Raw genomic sequence first — 19,787 nt, forward strand, 5'->3', positions numbered from 1 at the left:
GCCTCACCGCCCTCGGTGTGAACGCGCCCTCGGTGTGAACGCGCGATGCACCACAGATCCACGTGGTGCATCGCTCACGGAGAGTGATCGCTGAAAACGACAAAAACCTGCCCATTGTTTCGATATGGTTAGCAAACTCATCAAAATGTCAGCCGAGAGTTAATGCTTGTCGATGGACCAGTTGGTTTGGAAGCATTTTAATTTAAAGAAAAAAAAAAGGAGCGGAAGAGGACAGGGATGAAAGGGGCAACCACACGGAGCTCGTGTGTGTGCCTCTTCCGTCCCTGTCGTCTTGCGCTGTTTTTTCGTTAACAAGCCTAGAGTTAACGCTTACCTTCGACGCAAGTGGGACAACATTTGCCGGGAGGCGTGGCAAGCTTCTTCTTCGGGGGGCAGACTGGTGCGGATATGCATTCCTCCACACCGCAGCGCACCAGCCCGTGATGACAGGAACAGGTGGTGCACTTTTTGAGCTTCCATGTTTCACCGTTCTAAGTCGCATGCAAACAATGACTCGTGAACATCGTGAAGTACACACACGAAAAAAGGCATAATGCTTGTCGGGCGGCTTATGTTCGGGCTCTCAGTTTACCGCGGGTTTTACTGGCACCGCTAAGTGGCCCAGGGAGGAGGGGGGAGGGGATATCAATTATACAGTTGCGGTTAGAGTGACGGCAATGCGGCCGTTACAAGCACACGTATCGGTGTCAGCACTCGGAAGAATATAGACCTGCAGCTCAGTGCAGCAACAATATTTGCGCTGGAAAAAAAAAAAACGCACGATTTGGAACAATTATTTGCAGATCAGTTCTGCTGAATAAGGCAGTGTGGCGGCACTGAACTAGTGGGCGCCAGCACTATCTGTCCTCCCAATCAATCAATCAATCAATCAATCAATCAATCAATCAATCAATCATATACCAAAACGCCCAATCCTACTGTCCTTTACAGAAAGGAAAATTGACAACCACCTATTTACAGCACAAACCTACAACGAAATCTACAACGAAATTTACAGCACAAAGCTACAATGAAATTCCGAATTTCATGGATTCCCCTGAAATCCGGGATTTCATGGGGATCCATGAAGTCTATGCGGATATCATAGATTTCGTGCAAACGGGTGGTTATCAATTTCCTCTTCCTATCTTGGCGCAATGCAGTATTGTATACGTTACCGCCCTCCGTAACCTCGAAAAAAAAAAAGTTAGCGCGCATTACCGTTACCGCTGCTGAAAAAAAAATTACGTATGTGACTTATGCCGTTACTCCACGGTAACTTATTTTAATCAGTGCGTCTTCGCTGCTGAAACCTGATGAGCAATTCAACAAACCTCATTAATATTTTATACTAAGCGAAACAATGAATTTAGATTAATTACTGATATAACTAGTAAACTTCGCACAAGTTTGCCGGACTTTCGCAACATTGTAAAGGTCTAATGTTCACTGTAGAGCGGCATGTTACGGCCTATAACTTTGTGGCGCCTGGTAATGGCATTTCTCAAAGTTGTTGTCAACAGAAAATGAGATTTCATCATTAAAGCTCTTCAAAAAGAAAACATTAGTGATGACTTAAGAGAGAGAGAAAGAACACAAGGAGAAAGGCAGGGAGGTTAATTAGGGCTGAAACCCGGTAGGCTACCCTGCACTGAGGAAGGGGAGAGGGGAAGGAAAGTTATATAGAGGAGGAGATAAAAGGTCACTGACTGGGCCGACGCGTAACAGTTTCACCATCACAAACGATGAAATAGGTCGGTGTCTTTGAGAAAATGCAACAGTGCTTTCGTTGCCTTTTGAAAATTGGATTGGAAGTGCCATGGTCCCTATATACTTTTTCGACAGCGAAATCACTGAGTTGATTTAAAACACTGCGCAGGTGACGCCTCTCGTTTGTGTATGCCGGGCAGTAACATAAGGTGTGTTCAATAGTCTCATCGACGGCACAGTCGTTGCACTCCGCGCTGTCGGCCATCCCTATCTTAAATGAGTAGGCATTGGTGAAGGCTACGCCCAGACGCAGACGGCACAACACTGCACATTCCTCCCTAGAAAGACAAGAGGGTAGCCGCAGTCATAGAGATAGATCGAGAGAATATAGTCGTTGATGTGCGAACTGTGATGACTGCCACTTCTGGAGTGTCATGTCCTGCGCCAGCTTACTTAGGTATCTAGCCAAGTCAATCCTAGATAAAGGTACGGACACAGGGTTTTCTTGTACGTGTGCATTCTGGCTGCTTCGTCGGCGAGGTCATTGCCGGAGATACCGCAATGACTTGGTATCCACTGGAACACAATGTTGTGTCCTTGTTGGGTCGCATAGTGCACCATTTCTCTGATCTACCATACCCGTTTTTGTTCGTAGGACCCGCGACGAAGTGCCGACGAAAGACATTGTAGAGCCGCCTTGGAGTCGCAGAATACTGCCCAACGATTAGTCGGTTTTAGCAACAACAGGCTCACGGCAAGTTATTTTTCCACCGACTTTTCTTTCTTCTCATTTACGTCACATTGGTTCTAATAACTTCCCCTATACATTCCTTGGCATTATTGTCTGTTAGATCTCATTATATTGTGTCAAAACACGGAAAAACAAGCCTTTAGGTATACACTTCTTTCCCATATATATTGGTCAGCTATTGGTCAGCTGCCAGTTAGTTAAAAGTTCGTGTGCTACGTGACGCCAAACAGGCTCATAAAGAGTGTACCACACTCGCCGCCATGGCTACTCGTGGCGCTGACTGACACTCCCACGTTTAAAGTGACATAGATACCCAATAAAGTGGCTGGGGGGATAGCTGTCGTGGTAGCTCAGTGGTAGAGCATCGAACGCGTTATTCGAAGGTCGCAGGTCCCACGGCAACTTATCTTTTCACCCACTTTTCTTTCTTCTCATTTACATTACAATTGGCCTAATAACTTCCCCTATACCTTCCTTGGCTTTATTGTCTGTTAGATCTCATTAATATTGTGTAAAACACGAAAAACGAGCCCTTAAGTATAAGTATACACTTGTTTCCTTATATATATATATATATATATATATATATATATATATATATATATATATATATATATATATATATATATATATATATATATATATATATATAGTGTGTGTGTGTGTTCTAAGGTTGCACTCGTTTTTACAGCTCGGCAAGACCTTGCAACTCAAAAATTGCACATAGGCGCCTCTTAGCGGAAGTGCGACGGCAATGTGCGCACATAATGCACATCTCTGGGAAGGCCGACTGAGTGGCATGCATTGCCTGCTCAATCACAAACTCACGTATCGCTTCTGGCCGTTGTATATGCACATGGCTTTCTTCTCTTGGGGCCTTCGGCACTGCGAGCAGCAGCTGTCGGGGCTGGCTTCCTGGTGCTCAGGAGGACACTGTAGTGGCGGGCACACCGTCCGCTGACAGATGATTGTCCCATTCTGCAAGGACAACAGGTTTCGACATTGTGCAATGCAAGCTCCGGTTGCAGGGATGACACGCTTTCCGGCTGCCTATACTCCTAGCGCAAGAAAAAAATTTCGAGGCTCATTAGGACGCGCGGATGACAAGACGATACCGAACTTACTGAAGAAACGAAGAAGGAAAAAGATACAGCTATAAAATATTAGTTGTTTTTTTTTATTTCAGTGGCATTCTTTAGCTAGGGCGACGAGTTTCAGGATGAACGCCGGCTAAACACCGGATAAGCAAAAAATAAACCATTTACCATTACCAGGATTTGCGGACATCTGCACGTAGCGCCATTTCTCGTCGGCCACAGCGGCGGCCTGCCTTAATTGAATGGTAAATAGGCAGAAACATATCTGACGCAAATAACTAGTTATCACAAACTACTCCCGGTTCTATACAGCAGAGGCTTATTTGAAGTCTGGCAAATTTACAGTGTAGCACTACAAACCACGTGGCTTCCCAGTGTATTTGCCAATGGTGTCTTATGTGTTTCCATGGGCGGTGTTCAATTGTCCTGGCAAGCCACACGCCTTGTAGTGCGATTCTGTAATTTCACCAAAATTTAGCGTACGATGAGTTAAAATGCGACAAAAATGTGAAAATAGGGAATAATATTTTTTTTATTTCACTCTTTATTTACAATTAAATGCCAATGCAGAAACCTTCCTTTGGCTACAAGGCTGCATAAATATGGCCATGTTGCCACAGTTTAAAGCGGTGTTTTAAAAAAGAAATTTAAAAAAAAATGCACCAGATGTCTCATTTTGCCCCAACCTGAGGGGCAAAACGAGACAGTGTGAAAAAATTCCATCTCTTGAGATATTGCAGTAGAAGCACTTGAAATCGATTCCATGGGCCCCACGCAATTCTTTATGAGCCCACTCCTTTTACTCCACGCAATCAATACAGACAAAATCCGGCGCTGTGTTGCTACAAAACTCCTATAGCAGATGAAGCATCACCAGTCCTTCTTTGCGCTAATGGTGTCTTTTGTTGAACGCTTGCACTTCATTAGATCATTCAATGATTGGCGGCTAGATATGTCCTGACGAATCTTCTTCGCCTCTTTTCGCCGTTTTGATGCAGAAATCCACCGGCATTTCGTGCCTTTCAACTTCGTCAGCCGGGTTTTGTGAGGCGATAAATTTCGGATATTTTATAACTTGCTATATTTTAAATTTCGGTATGAAAAAAGCTTATTAAAACTCCATTTCCAGAACGTGCTTGTGAACAGCTTGACTTGGCGATTCTTTCAGTTTTTTAATGCGTGTCTCGAGAGCATCCTTGAGAACGCAGAACAGCCTCGATGTGGCGCGAATGAAGCGATTCCTTACCTCAACAGCAATCAGTGTTTTTTAATGTCGTTTTCTATCAACGATGCTCTATATAACATTTTCTTGTACGACCTAACATTCTTAAAGAAAAACACGTAATATACAATTAGTATGAGTAAATGGTTCACCTGATGAGACACCCTCTAAGGCATTTCAAAGCCGTTTTGTCGCGTTTTGCCCCTCCCACATGCCCGAATCGAAAACAAAATATGCTTTGACACCGTGTACCAAATGAACCAAACTTTTGGTGGCATGTAGCTAGTGGTATGAAGTAACAAAATAAATGTGCAAGTTTTACTGAAGTCGGAGTAGCTTCATGCACGGATCCGAAAGTTTGGCCGAGCAGCATTTCGCCCCTTTTTGACGAGTCACGAACACACCCGGAAACAAGCAGCCGTGTAATTTTTTTCCTCCGGGAGCGCTGCGGGTATGTGACAAACTTGCACTCGTAAAAAGGTGAAACAAAGAATACATCGCCACTACCTGGCATTGACAGTTGGTGCACTGGTCGTACGGCCACGTCGACTCGTTGTCGTACATGTCATCTCTCATTCTGCACTGTCCGCGCGAGTCGGCAAGCCTCATGCCACCTGTGAACGGGGTAAAAGAAAAAAAAATGCTCTCAGCAAGGCCATGACATACGGTTTATAGCACAGTAAGGTTACAGTGATTATTTGGGGGCACAGGCACAGAACAAGGCGGACGAACGAAGTTAAAACGATGCTATGCCTTGTAAATGTATACAACTCCTGCCTGGAACAAACGGTTGCATCTGGCCTCCGGCGGAAAGCAGGAACTTCACATTGGACGCACAGAGCTCTGCTTTCTTCGTGGGATATGCACGTGCTGTGATGCGCAACTAGAGCGAGCTGCAAGAACGGCAGCCCTAGCCAGTAGAGCCCTGGACTTGGGGGCTCCACCCATAGAGCTCATGACCCTTATAAAAATGTTTTCTCGCTCTCCTGGTAATTATTTCTGTTCAAGGGTGCATGATGTGCGTGAAGTAAATCTGAAGCCCTCTAACAGGAATATTTTTTTTGAAATTCATAACCATCAGCTTTTGCAGTGATCTCGACAAACAGAATTTGCACTAAGATTAATTATTTTTGTCTAGAAGGGAGAGAAAAAGACAAGTTTGCTCTGACGAGTTTCTATGCACGCAACCAAGGTGGGTGAAAAAAAATTACGTATCGCTATAGCCGGAAGGCAAGCGAAACGTGTGTTAGACCCTTAAATAAAACTGAATATGTGCGCTCGGGGCAAGAACTGCGGTGTGCATTCTAACACACTGTTTTGATCCGAGAGGTGCTAAGTGGAAACATCCTAGCAAATCGCATACGTGTGAGAAAGCGACAGCTGCAGACATTAATCAGGCCATGTCCAAACACTGCTAGACGCAGTGAAAGAACGTTTGAGAGGCGAAGCTACTCATGCACTGTGCGCGGAATACAACTTTCTTACGTGCACTGCCAAAGGAGTAGACCAACGTAGCTAACTGACTTTTTATCCTCATCGTAATGCGCGTTGCCCAGCCATCGTAACAAATGACGGAAGGAGACGAGTGGCCCGAAACTTTGAGCGGCAGGACCGAGGTCCAACGATGTGTCACGCACGGTGACGGTGGCGCGCGTGCCTATCGCGCCAAGTACGTCTGCAAACGCCAGTTTTGTTAGAACGCTTATAAAATGTTCCAACTGTTTGGTGAAGAGTATTGAATGCGCCCGTATACCCTTTCGTACCACTGGCCTTCCTTGCGCAAGCATATATACCGGCCTGGTTTAACCAAACTCTCCGTGACACATCGTTAAGTTTCTCGTGAGGTGGAGACGATCGGAGGTCTTAATGGATGGCGCTGTCCGTGGGGAAGTGGCGAACTCTCGAAGTTCTCTCGTGACCAGAGCGCGGCCGATCCAGGTGGCCCTGCGTGCGGACCCCTGGGCCGACGAAGCGCGTGCCACCTGGCAGCGCTCCGCCCTGTCGAACGTGGTAGCCAATCAGAGCGAGGGCCGACCGGCTCACGGGTGGTCCCGTGCGCTGATCGTAAACTGCGGCCCGCGAGAGACATTCATCGCCACAGTGGCCGAACACACGCGGCCTTGCAACTCAATCGGCGCGGCCACCCCGGGCGTGCTGCTATCGGCGCGTTGCAATTCATATGCGTTTGCGAAAGCGGCCCAAATGACCGACCTCCCGCCGACGGCCAGGGCCGGAGGTCAGCTCGGCGGCATACCCGCGGTAGAATGGACGGTCTCATCACGACCCTAAATTTGCCTTCGGATGCCGCCCTCCGAGGGACCCGTAAATTGTGTGTTTTTGCCGCTCGAGCCCCTCTTTGTCGTCGTCCAGGATCCGTCCCAGCGGGGGCTCCTCGTCTCGGAGGCTTGTTATGATTTCGCTTCGCTGCAGTGCCGACAGTCCTTCGCAGAGAACAAGCAAGGCATAGGACTCTCGGTTCTCCAATTACCATGGCACTGTGAAGATGCGGCCCCAAGCGGACAAGGAGACCCGCTATTTCGGTAGCGCGCTTCTGCGTGAAGTGCAGGCGACTCTCAATGCTCCCGGAGGCATTTCCCTGAACTTCCGCCTCTGTCGTAAGCCCGAAACTTACGCTGTAGACGCATATGATGAGGGCTCCAAAAGCCCTTATAAAACAAGAAATAATGATACGATAAGTGAGGGGCGTAATAAACCCCACGAAAAAGAACGAGTTTTAATTACACGACAAAGAATAAAGAACGCAGCCTCGGCGACTGGAGGATATTTACTTTCCTGCAAAGCACAAACAGCACATTTCCATTCGAATCAAATGGCCCAGGAGGCCATTTAGTTAGAATATCCACAGGCAATATAATAGACAAATATTAGTCACAATTAAATATATGCAGTCATGTAAAAAAAAAGAAGAAAAAAACATGTGCAAAATTTTTCTATTCTATACGTATTCCAATGTGCATTATTATTATCTTTAGACAATAGTGATTCGCTGGGCAGTCAGCATCCTCGACATGCGAGATAGCGTATAAACCAAATAAGACGTGTTCCAAAGGGCGGCTCCTCGTCGTTGCAACACGTCAACTATGCAGAAAGGCTATACCGTAGCGAAGTACATAATCGCTTGCTTGAGTAAACGAAGTAGAAGCTTTTTTTTTATCCGCCATAGGGGCACATTCTCGAAGTTTGTGAGCACTGCTTCCTGAAGGCAACATGTAACTTAACCTATAGACGATGATTAATGATCCTCAATTAAATTATTTTGCTGGAATAACAAAAGAAAATGCCCCTGGTATACTCGACACTGGCATATCCTAAAGGCAAACGGTGATCGCGCGCTTACAGGCGATGCCTATTGTTACAACATTCATGATCGCTGGTTCATACTTCCTAGATGCAGGCGGTTACTACTCGACACGTAGGCCGACCTTGGTATAGTACGTATTCCTTAGCAGCAGCTTACGCACGATGGAGAGCTTATAGTTGATGATGGGGTTAACTAAATGATGAGGAAATGCACAATGTAGACGTATACGTTTATAAAAGCCAATATTACACTCACAAAAGGGAAGTTCACTTATTTATTGTGGAAAGTGAGAACACTATCTTCCTTTTCGAGAGCGCGGTGTGACACCTGAAGATTGTGTATATCGAATATGCCAGGGGCATTTTCTTTTGTTATTCCAGCAAAATAACTTAATTGAGGATCATTAACCATCGTCTATAGGTTAGGTTACATGTTGCCTTCAGGAAGCAGTGCTCACAAACTTCGAGAATGTGCCCCTATGGCAGAGGAAAAAAAAAAAAGCTTTTACTTCGTTTACTCAAGCAAGCGATTATGTATTTCGCTACGGTATAGCCTTTCTGTTTACTATCCATATTTGTTTCTTACTTAAGTTTCTTGTTTAACTATACACTCTTAATCAGGTTAATATAACCAGCACAACCAGACATTTTTCATCTGGTTTCCCCGATATGGCCAGAATTTACCCAGGACCTGATTAAGACTGTAGTATTTTTTTTAACACAGTCACTGCCCCCTACAAACCACTGGTAATGCAGCATCGAATTTACCCACCAAACAGTCGTCTCCGAGCTGAGAAGGTCCGAACATGGCGCTTTACTCGAATAACTAAAGCAATGTGATCATTTGCAAGAAGGCTGGTAACGAATGCTTTCTAAAAGAGAATTTCACAGGAGATTGGGGCCGTGAATCCTTTTGACTAAAGATATTTGATGCGCGCAGTATAGGAGTGGTAGAATTATATAGGATATTTTAGAAAAGCCTTCTAAACGCAAGAAAGAACAGACAACAAAGCGTCAGGCTTAAACGCTACTTAAACGAGTGCGAAAAAAAAAGTAAAGCCCACTAAGTTACAAATTGCCGACATTGCCCTGCGAGTTATAAAATAGTCCCACCTTGCGAAGACTGCCTCGGGCTATAGCCCACGCGTTGGCGTCATAATTGCACAACACACAGTTTTTTTTTATTTCAGCATTTCTTTAATGGACGTACCGGTTGTGTGCGTACACGCAATAGCACTCGTCTCCTCATTTCTCCCTTACATCATGCGTGGTTCCAAGAACCGCGACGTGCATCATCCGTGGGCTCTTTAAACACATCGAATCGCTCTGACGTAACGACCTCCTTATTCTACTTCTGCGTCACGAGCAGAAGGCCTCCGTTCGCACCGGACGCCCTTCATCGGTGCAGACATTTCCTTTCGAGCATTGTTCTTTCCACCCGGCCTCCGTGCGCGCAGCAGCAGTGCGCGGCGCTGAACAGGTGCATCACGCGCTAGGGGGCGGCGGCAGGCGATGGAAGGAGATGGACGAGCCCCGCCACTGCGCCACCGTTTGTTGGCTCGGCCGTTGCTGAGGTGGGGAGGCCCGGCGTCGACTTTTTTTAAAGTAAGCAAAGAGTCGCGGGCATCTGCACTTGCTCACTTCGGCCTGCGCAAGTCATCGGTTCGGGTAGCCCCGTCCACGCAGGCTCTGAAGAAGCATTTCGCCAGCACCAGCCACACAAGGACACGAAGGTCTGCTGCGCACTTGGCCACTTTGAGCGTCCGTGACTAAGACGTGACCGACGTCTGCAACGCGCCTACGACCAGACATCACACATCTAAAACCACGAAAAAACTGTAGCAGTATTGTGTCATGGCGCCATATGTTTATCTCAGATCGCTCCTTCAATTGGTCTCATTGCGTCCGTCATCGCTGGCAGGCCACAGTCACTCGGGTATCCAGTGTCGACGCTCAGCTGAGTCATTTTACCGCAGTAGCGTTAAACAGCTCGTGTCGCAGTACATGAGGTGACGGCGTGAACGTCGGCGGTGTGGCCGCGAACTAAAAATCCCGATGGATGCAAATAATACCAGGGTTCGAGTCGGAATTGAAACCGCAGGCATTCTGCGTGGCACTCAAGTATTCTACCACAGAGCCATGCAGCACTGATTCAGAAAAAAGATTCTGTACATTGCTCATTACAGGCAAGGACTCGCATTAACAATTGTAGTATCGCGTGCCAGAAGCAGAGAATCGCACCAGGCGTCACACCATGGGAACTGGGCTACGACTGAGTGGCCGTAAGCTGCTGACCGATTACAAGAAGCTCAGCGTCACTACCACTACCACCATCCACAGAATCAACAAAGAGTACAGCTACGTATATGGGTGCACGTAGAGAGGCGTAGTTAGCACTTCGCAGCCGTGCTTTCAACAGGTGCGCTATATAGGAATGGCCAATGTCACGCGGACTGACGTTCCTCCCTCATCGAACGGTTGTATTGGCCAAAGAAAAGCGAAGCATGGCAAGCGAATGAGAAATCGAGGCAAACGGGACACGGTTATACGCATTCGAATTGATATTTTAAACGCGAAGTTTAAGATTTCTCCCAGTTTTTGTGCCACTTTATAGAATTTGTGAAGTCCCTACCGTAAGATCGTAAACACAGTGCTCTCTGAACACAAGCATCTCAGAGGAGACCCTAGGAGACGCCCAATCATCCTTAGTGCCGTGGCATAATGCACGGCCGGTATATAGCAACCACGCCGAACATTAACAATTGTCTTTAGTTCGCTGCATCACCTAAACGACTGTTCAAGCTTGCACGCGCTACTTACTACCCAGTTTTCGGCAGAGGTGAGCAGGCCTCATCTTGAACCCCGCAGACTTTGTCCGCTCGTTGCCTTTCAGTTCATCCGATGTCTTCACGTCTTGTGAAACCGGAACGATGACTTATGCATGCAGCGTTGTGCTTGGTTCTAAACATAAAGCTCCATTCCCGATGAAAGTGGAACGTGAATTCAGTTTTCACGTACTGCAGCGCTTTAGGTGAACGTTAGAAACCTTGTGGTGTCAAAGTTAATCCGGAGCCCTGCGATAAAGCTTGTATTTTTGCCCCTCAGTTGCCATGGGGACGTTGACCATAAAGCAGGTTAAGCAAACAACCTTGACTCCGCTAGACAGGGTGTCCCACATAACTTGAGCCAAAAATTTGAAAGTGAAAGGCACTAAAGAGGCGAATTGTACCAAACGCATATACTCGCACTAGGCTGTAGGTATTCAGGCAATTTTTTATTTTTCCCCATATGAATTAATTCATAATTCTTAATTATCCACTTTTATTTATCGGCTGGAAACCCAAAATATTAATATTGAGATGTAAGCCCTTTCAGAAGCAACCGACTAAATTGTTTCCAGTACGATACGTCTCACGCTGTTATTTTTTTCACGTTGCAAAGAAATCCCGCGAAACTTGAAAAGCCGTGTGACGGGCCGCGAGCGCACTGCTATAATAGTGCTGCTATAGGCTTTCCTTACAACGCAGAAAAAATAACAGCGCTAGACGTATCGTACAGGAAACAATTTTGTCGGTGGTTTCTGAAAGTGCTCCACATCTCAGTGTTCCTATTTTGGGTTTCCAGCTCATAAGTAAAAAAATAGGTACTTAAAAAGTATTGATTAATTAGTATGGGAAGTGAAAAATAGCCTGAGTACCTACAAGCTAGTAGTGCGAGTAGTACGCGTTTGGTTAAATTTGCCACTGAAGTGTCTTTCATTTTCAAATTCTTGGCTCAAGTTATGTGGGACACCCCGTATATAATTTACATCGCGGTATCTTTAGAGCCAACGCGTAAACAAAGAATAAAAAAAGAACCTATAATGGGCCAAAGATGCTGAGACAACTACTTTTTATCGACTTTCTACAGACTTTATGCTGTAACTGGCTGTCTGTATGCAAGCGCAGTTAGTCAATTTAGTTTCGTTGGTCTTCACAGCAACGTGTCATGTGGCAGTCATTAGTAGAGCTCCATGATCCATGTGCTGCTCTATGATTAGAAATATATTTCAGTGCTGTTTAAAGCTGGCAATTGGACGATAAGAGTTTAATCAAAATTATGCGAGATTTCCAAAAAAAAAGTCGTCAATTGCATTAGCAGATCAATGAAATGCACAGGCGTAGGCTTAGTAACAGGGAGTGGAGAGGGAGATCTGGGGAAGCACTCTCCTCCTCCTCTCCCCTCATACCCGCTGTTCTATAGGTAGAATCGGCTATAAGCCCCACCGAGCACACAGTACATGGGAGCGGTCACCATCGGCAGCGCGCAGGAAAATCAACCAACGTGAAGTTTTCTTTCAACACAGCAGTCATGTATAGCTAGCTATATTATGGATATATTTCTTTAACATACATACCCTGCTTCTGCAGTGAGGGCAGTATTTCGTGTCCCACCACGACACGGCGTATATAGGGCGCCTGCGGTGCAAGCTGCCTATGCGAAGATTTCTCGCCTATAGGCGCCAGTATTGTGAGCGAGGCCACCGCTGATCAGGGGCTGTATAGCGTCAGACATTGCCGTCCAGTTTTTATGCCGCTCTACCTGACGTCCAATTTACATGACCGGCGGCAAGGGCGCGAAGAAGCAACTTTTATTGGCCAGGCGAATCAGATGCTCAATCTGTCAGCAGTAAATTATTTTCTTTTTACTTTGAATGCCAATGTAATTGGCTGCTCTAACTAACCGGCAGCTACGAGTCGATGAGCCTGCAAAGATGTTCTTTTAGTTATAGCCAAGCTCGGGAGATGAACATTCCGCTTGCGTCTTTAATCAACTTCGCCTTGCTCAGCATCCTACGGCAGAAAAAAAAAAAGATACCGTGGGCTGGCGTCAAAACGTTAAAAACGCTACCTCAGCAAACAATGGTTCAACGTCGCAAAACCATAATATGAATATGAAGGACGCCGTATATTGGAGGGCTCCGGAAATTTCGACCACTGTATACGACACACGGGCCTCAAGCATTTACGTCTCTTTAAAGTGCGGCTGTCGTGCTTTCTCAGCAAATAAAACTTCGCAAAACGTTATCATATACGGACACCGATGAATCGCATGCATTTTACTACGATTGAAAAAATTTCTTATACGCATATAGTCACCATTACCAGCTGCTATATGAGTAGCCATTGGGAAAATTATCGGTGGGCTGTCACCTTCCAATTCGTTCCGCACACCGTCCAGGTATTTCGAAAAGCTTTAAGTGGCGAGGACTTATGCACTATCAGAAATAATTTGTCTTATGCTCTGCCTTATCAGATGAGCAGTCATTACGTCATGGGCCGTTTTCATGGTTCTCGCTGTATCGGGTTACACACAGGGGTTGTAGGCGTGGCCGAGATTTTAATCAATAATAAGCAGCTATCGTAATGACGAATACATAGTCGAAGCACTACGGGATTGTTTTTGCATTACACCAGCCCAGATATCATAGAAGCAAACTTGAGTTTGCACCACTTGTGGGCGTAATTATCGGTAACGACGGGAGGGTCAAAGAGACACACGCATGTCTTTACGCTGGCAACAATATAAGTGCAAGTATGACATCTAGGATTGGTAGATCTTCACAGCATGGTGTATACCTGCCTCAATACGCTTCCACTATAAAACGATATGAACTGAGCTGCTTTTCTCAAAAGTAACTCACACGTAAAACTCTGACAATCGGAAAAGCGTTCTTGGCTAATTTTCAGACTCCTCCAAAGCCTTTGAACTAGTCAGCCATATCATTTTGCCAGGATAGTTACAGTTTTATTGTATTATAGACATTCTTTACTCTCATATTGTTTACGATATCACGCCCAGATTGTAAAGATCACTCGCAGAGTTGTCGTTGGTGCCTACTTTGCGTCTCACTTTACGACCTCGTCTGGTCAACTGGTTGATACACCCTGTCCAAGTGTCTTCGCACTCAAACTGCGCACGGGGCTCGGTATACCCGAGTTCCAGCGTGGTTTAGCCAGCCTCGATGCAACTTTACAGCGGATCGCTGGCGAGTTGAGCCGCGAACGGGTGGTTCGCGGGGACGGCGAGGCACGACATCTCGCTGGCAGGGTCGGTCGCGTACTTTTCCGCGTAATTTGCGAAATGACGCCTTCCTTCCCCCTCCAAGCAGCCGCCACGGGTGATGCCACGGCCTTGCAGAGGAGACCCCGCCACTTCGCGCGCTCGGCCAGGCTGCAGCACCGACGGCGACGCGAGGTGCCAGCCAAGAGGCCTGCGTGCCCGTTGCCGCAGCAGTGCTTCAGCTGCTTAATGTTTCTTTTAGTTAGACCTGTTACCTTGGGAGTGCTTAATGCAGGAAAATTTTTTCACAGCTGCGGACTGTGCAGCGCAAATGATGCGACCACCGATGTGTATAACCAAAGCTCTGACGATGGCGCCGTTTTTTAACATAAGTGCATAGCATATGACCATGTAATAGGTCGATCACTATTCTAGTTAAGATAAAAAGGATCGAATGAGACCACCATAAAGATTGTTATAGCAGATATGATGATATGTGGGGTTAAACGTCCCAAAACCGCCGTATATATGATTATGAGAGACGCCATAGTAGGGCTCTGGAAATTTTGACCACCCGGGGTTCTATAACATGCACCCAAATCATGAGCACACGGGCCTACAGCATTTTTGCCTCCATCGCAAAATGCAGACACTGCAGTCGGAATTCGGTCCCGCGAACTGCGGGTCAGCAGCCGGGTACCTTACTACCACGGCGGAGTGGTTACAGCATATAAGGCAACAAGATCCTCCCGTGGGGACGAGATGAACTTCAAGTTGTTTGTTTTTAAATAAGTGAATTTATGACTGCAAAACATAATATCAAGTGTAATAATTCCACACGCGCCTTATTAGTTTGCAAGCTGCCATTATGTGGTCGCGCGCTGGCGTGTGCTATCCTCCTCCTTGGATTTGTAGTGCGGCAGTGGTCCCGCAACTACATTGCGGGCTTGGTTTGCGCACCAGTAACGTATACTAAGGCATTCACTTTTTCATAGAAGCCACTCTAATACGCTTGTACAGCTTGCAGGCCTATACAATGAGGTGGTTACACTTTCCTTTCGTAAACTGATTTCATAGAAGACAAGGTATTAATGAAAACTGACGGACAATTATGCCACAAGAAAAGTATAGGGCATGTTATCCGAAGTAATTGTAACGTAATTGTGAAGAAAGAAAGGTGTACGAAAAGGTAACTTGCCGTGAGTAGGGGGCCAAACCTGTGACCTTCGAATAACGCGTCCGCTGTAAGGTCACAGGTTCGGTACTTGCCCGTGGCAAGTTATTTTTTCGTCTACTTTTCTTTCTTCACAATTACATTGCAATTCTAATAACATCCCCTATACTTTTCTTGGCATAATTGTCTGTCAGTTCTCATTAATACTGCTTCTAACAAGGAAAACAGAAAGCGCTTAAATTTACCTTTCTTTCTTTCGAGCAGACAAGGAGGCAGACGAGGACGCGGCGAAAGTTTACAGTCATGAAAACTTGAAAAATTAAAGCTCCCGTGTAGTGATTTTTTTTTTTACATTTTCTTGCAAGCACTGTTTCTACACATAACACGCAGTGCGAGCCTTTCCACGCGCGAAAGTTCTGGATGCTACTTCCTGTATAGGTCTCAAGCATCGGTGAAAGCGTAAACAAAATTTTCCCTCGCTCTCTCATTCTTTTTTCAAACATTCTTTGGGCCATTGCCGCCAGAGCTCACACATCAATATACAGTACATCATATTGTCTTGTCATGTTATGTCTATCTTCCGGTTAACCTCCTCGATTTTTTTTTCACAGTGCACACACGGTTTAAAAGCTAGGAGCTACAGATCTCCCATTCTGTCGTTACTTTCACAGCTCTCATGTGGCTTCGGTGGAGGAGTGCATTAAAGAGCTTTTGTTTTGAGACCTTCCCTCTGTACTGCTGATTATGACTGTTGCTCTTGCTCGCTTGCCGACTAAGTCCCCGATTGGTGCCTGAGTGATGGAGGACGCAAACGTTTGACGCTTTTTTCCTCGAGCACTGCACACAAATGTGCCGAAAATTAGGCCAGATCACGCATGCGGCACTGATACGGCAGATAGTTGCCTTGGAATCCAGCTGCTGCCTGCCTGCATGTGCGTCAGTATAGCCCCGCGCGCGCATCTAAGGGGAGACCGGGTATTCAAAACACATGATACAGAAAGTCAGTTTGCCTTTTAGAGCGCCTATAGGTTGCAATGGTTGCACTGAAATAATCATTACACTCTTCGCCGACACAAGACCTGAACGTAAACCCGAGAGGTCAACAGAAAGTGGACCAAAAGAAGCGCCGCGCCGAGCAAGACTTGACTCCGATATGCTGCAGATAGATTTCAGCAGCAAACATTGGGTTTGCTGTCATGCTTTGAAGCCACGGCTAATCAATTTCGACATATTTTTTTCACTGTTTACGCGTTAAAACAATGACGAATGTAGAGAAAGCCGTATGTATGCGTGAACCCCGTATACACTGGAATATTCGAACTAATTTCGACAAATCGTCCTCGTGCTTAGCGTAACATGTTTAGCTTCTCAGCTTCCAAGACTGCCACAAAATTCACTTCGCGGAGGATGTTGAAAGCGACGGGCCCGCGAAATGAATGAAAACAGAAAGAGCAAAATATCTGTCGTTAGATTCCTCTTGGGCTCATTGATATGTCGTGTTTTTTTTTTTTTTTGTGGGAGTAAGATAAGTACTTTGGCAAGTGGCGCAAACAGCAGATCTTTTGATATCTTCTTGAGCTAGAGAAGCACAATTCCTTAAGCGTGCAACGCATTTTCAAGTTCGAAGGAGCTCAGCAACTATGTTTAAAAAATAAAAAAACAGCGGATTCCCCGCGCACTTATTGCACACTTTACTATAGAATGAGCGTAATCAGGGCCAGCATTCTCGGCCACGCACCCTTTGTCAAAAGACCCCTACTCCACACACCGTGGTAGAAAACGCTCTTGTTCAGTGATCGCAGCCATTCGGGCACGGAGTCTTCATAAAAAAACAAATAAGAACTTCGAAGCTTAGCGTGCAGCTTAGGCGCCTAAGCTTAAGGCAGCAGGTCCTGCGCGCATTTTATGCTGCTGTGCCCAGCCCTGCCGTACACGGCGCTTGGACCAAATGAGAAAAGCGTCATTTCTATACTTTAACGTTAGCAGGCGACAATGTATAGCGAGCTTCGTTATCACACTCGAGGGAAGGGCGCCATCCGAGCTCCCGGAGTAATCCGCTCCTTCCAAGGAAAGCCCACGCGCAGCGGGGCAGCGACTTCGAGAAAAGCACGAGAGGCTGTACTTGCGCCACTGAAATCTCACAGTGTCCGCCAGCACAATGAGACTGCAAAAGCGCATATCGTTAAGTCCGCCTGCCAGAGCGCCAGATGAGGGCGACGAGTGCTGACAAAAGGGCCGCTCCAGTTTTGTGGAATGGCTAATGCACAGAGTATACAGCAGCACCGATATGCGCCGACTCTTTCGTTATTTATATTTTCTAAAAAAAAGGTGAGACAACAGACGATGTCGTATCTTTCGAGAGCATTATGCACTCTTATTGCTTAAATCCCTCTTATCGCTGCTGTAAGCGCAGGAATTCGGAAAAAAAACTACACAAAGAAAAAAATATGAAGACATTTACGCTGCTGCCCGAGCGTTTTTTTTTTTCATGTTTCTTGTACTCCATGCATTATTTCACTCCCGCGCATAGCATTCAGCAGTCACCACTTTTTTTTCTCTCCCCCCGTTTCTAGTTTTGACGAGAACAGATGCAAGCGAGTGAGTGTTTTACACACTCATTCGATCTCGCCGAATGCGAACGGTACGATGTAACTTGTGGCGCGAAATAAGCGGTTGCCCGCAACGTTACGGACAGATGGAGGAACAAGACACGTTGAGGCAAAACAGGAATGATGCATTGCGGTCCCCATTAGCGTTTCCCTTCAAACCAGCTCAACACTGCATGCATGCAGCCACTTCGCCTCACGGTCTAATCAAAACGCAGCGCACCGAAAGGGTACCACTTATTCATACTTCCGGGATGCGAATCTTCCCAGCTTGTTAGCCACCAAACAAACAAAAAAAACCCCCTCCGCTGCTTAAACTGTAGTGAAATCAAGCAACATGCCTTTACAGCAAAGACGGCTGTATGTATGGCCGTGGTAAGACGAGACCGACACGAGGGCGACGTTGGTTGAATGTGTTATACGCCTCGAACGAGCCGCCATTCATGCAGCGAGTCTGGCAAGCACAACAACAACTGCAGGTCGTATAATGCAGCGAAGCCAAATTGGCCCCTATCGACATTACCGGGCGAGCGAGACGAGAATCGGAATGGCGCGCGCCGCGCATATTTTGATTTCCTCCGACTGATCGCTCCGGCTAAAAGAAAGCAAAAAAAGACGGACTCCGAAATTACGTTTTCTTGTAAATGTGAGTGATGCCAAACACAGCCCATACCACTGCCCGGAACCCCCGAATCATCCTGTCTCGTGCGTTCATTTTCCTTGCCGCCGCTTTGACTCGGTGCGCAGCTGCGTCGCCAGTATAGGGAGCGTACGCAGACGGCCCACGCGCAAGTTTGGATGGAGAGCCACATTGGACAACGGCAACAATGCAAACGGCGCTGCTCGAGCCAGACGACCGGAGCCCCCATCGCGGCTTGTATTATAATGCGCAGCGCAATTTGTCCCGGAAGAGAAGCACTCGCGCGCGCGCAGGCATACAAGAAATGTCGCAGAGGAAGACCTCTGAGAGGAAGGGGAGAAGAAAAAAGAAAACACAGAGTCCGCAATGTAAGCGAAAGCTCGTCTGTCTGAGTTGCAGTCCTCTCAGCGAAAAGGGGGCAACCTTTCCATCGCGTCTACTAGTCGGCGAGCGAGAGCAGTATGGAGGGGCTTTAAGGGCAACGATCCAATATACGGCGCGGGAACTGCGGCCCCCGTCTTGACACAGTATATGCGCACTCGCAGACGCAAAGAACCGCTGCGAGTGCCACTGTGATGCATGCAGCGCGCGCGCTGGCTGGGCCTGAATGTTTGCGGACCATTGTGTGCTGCTTATGGTGTTGCACGCAACCCCATAGTGTCTGGTTTTAGTTTCCGTCTATTGCATACACTCCACAAAACTCTACGCATGATTCGCCTGCTCCCACTGGTGCACGCCTATGCATATTTACGTGCCAGATTTGCGAACGTTATGGAATAAAAACAACCGATCACGTTTTGAATAACTACACTCAAAATAGAAATGGCTACGGTGACCGGTTATACTGTAATATATCTACGAAAAAAAAAACTGAACAAGTACTTAAGGGTGATGGACTACTTTTACATTAAATTAAGCTAATCAAACTGGCTGATCCGCCTCTTCCTGGAACGCCGATCGACAGCCCTTTCAGACGTTCGTTATATATCTGCGAACAAAAGCGACTCAAAATTTTTGACGGTCGCATTCGTTTCTTCAGAACACATCGAATACGTTTGAATACGTTTTTCCTTGACATAGTGCGTGACACTGAGCAATCAATCGATGCAAGCGCACTGGAGGATGACATTATTTGGATTTAATGTAACGCCCCGAAACCACGAATTTGATTATGACAGACGCCGTAGCGGAGAGCTTCGAAACGTTTTGACCATCTGGTGTTTT

General features: G+C 46.5%; 1 protein-coding gene across 1 annotated transcript in view; it reads right to left on the bottom strand.

Annotated features, from left to right (window-relative positions):
- Positions 1 to 19,787, bottom strand: part of cv-2 (crosveinless 2-secreting protein) — a 274,346-nt gene that overhangs the window by 42,360 nt on the left and 212,199 nt on the right. The window contains exons 9-11 of the mRNA XM_037427162.2: positions 5,288 to 5,394; positions 3,290 to 3,439; positions 335 to 491 (exon numbers count right to left, since the gene is read on the bottom strand). Of these exons, the coding sequence (XP_037283059.1) occupies positions 335 to 491; positions 3,290 to 3,439; positions 5,288 to 5,394 (414 nt within the window). The remainder of the gene's footprint in view (positions 1 to 334; positions 492 to 3,289; positions 3,440 to 5,287; positions 5,395 to 19,787) is intronic.

The sequence above is a fragment of the Rhipicephalus microplus genome, chromosome X, assembly GCF_043290135.1.
Source record: "Rhipicephalus microplus isolate Deutch F79 chromosome X, USDA_Rmic, whole genome shotgun sequence".
NCBI lineage: Eukaryota > Metazoa > Arthropoda > Arachnida > Ixodida > Ixodidae > Rhipicephalus > Rhipicephalus microplus.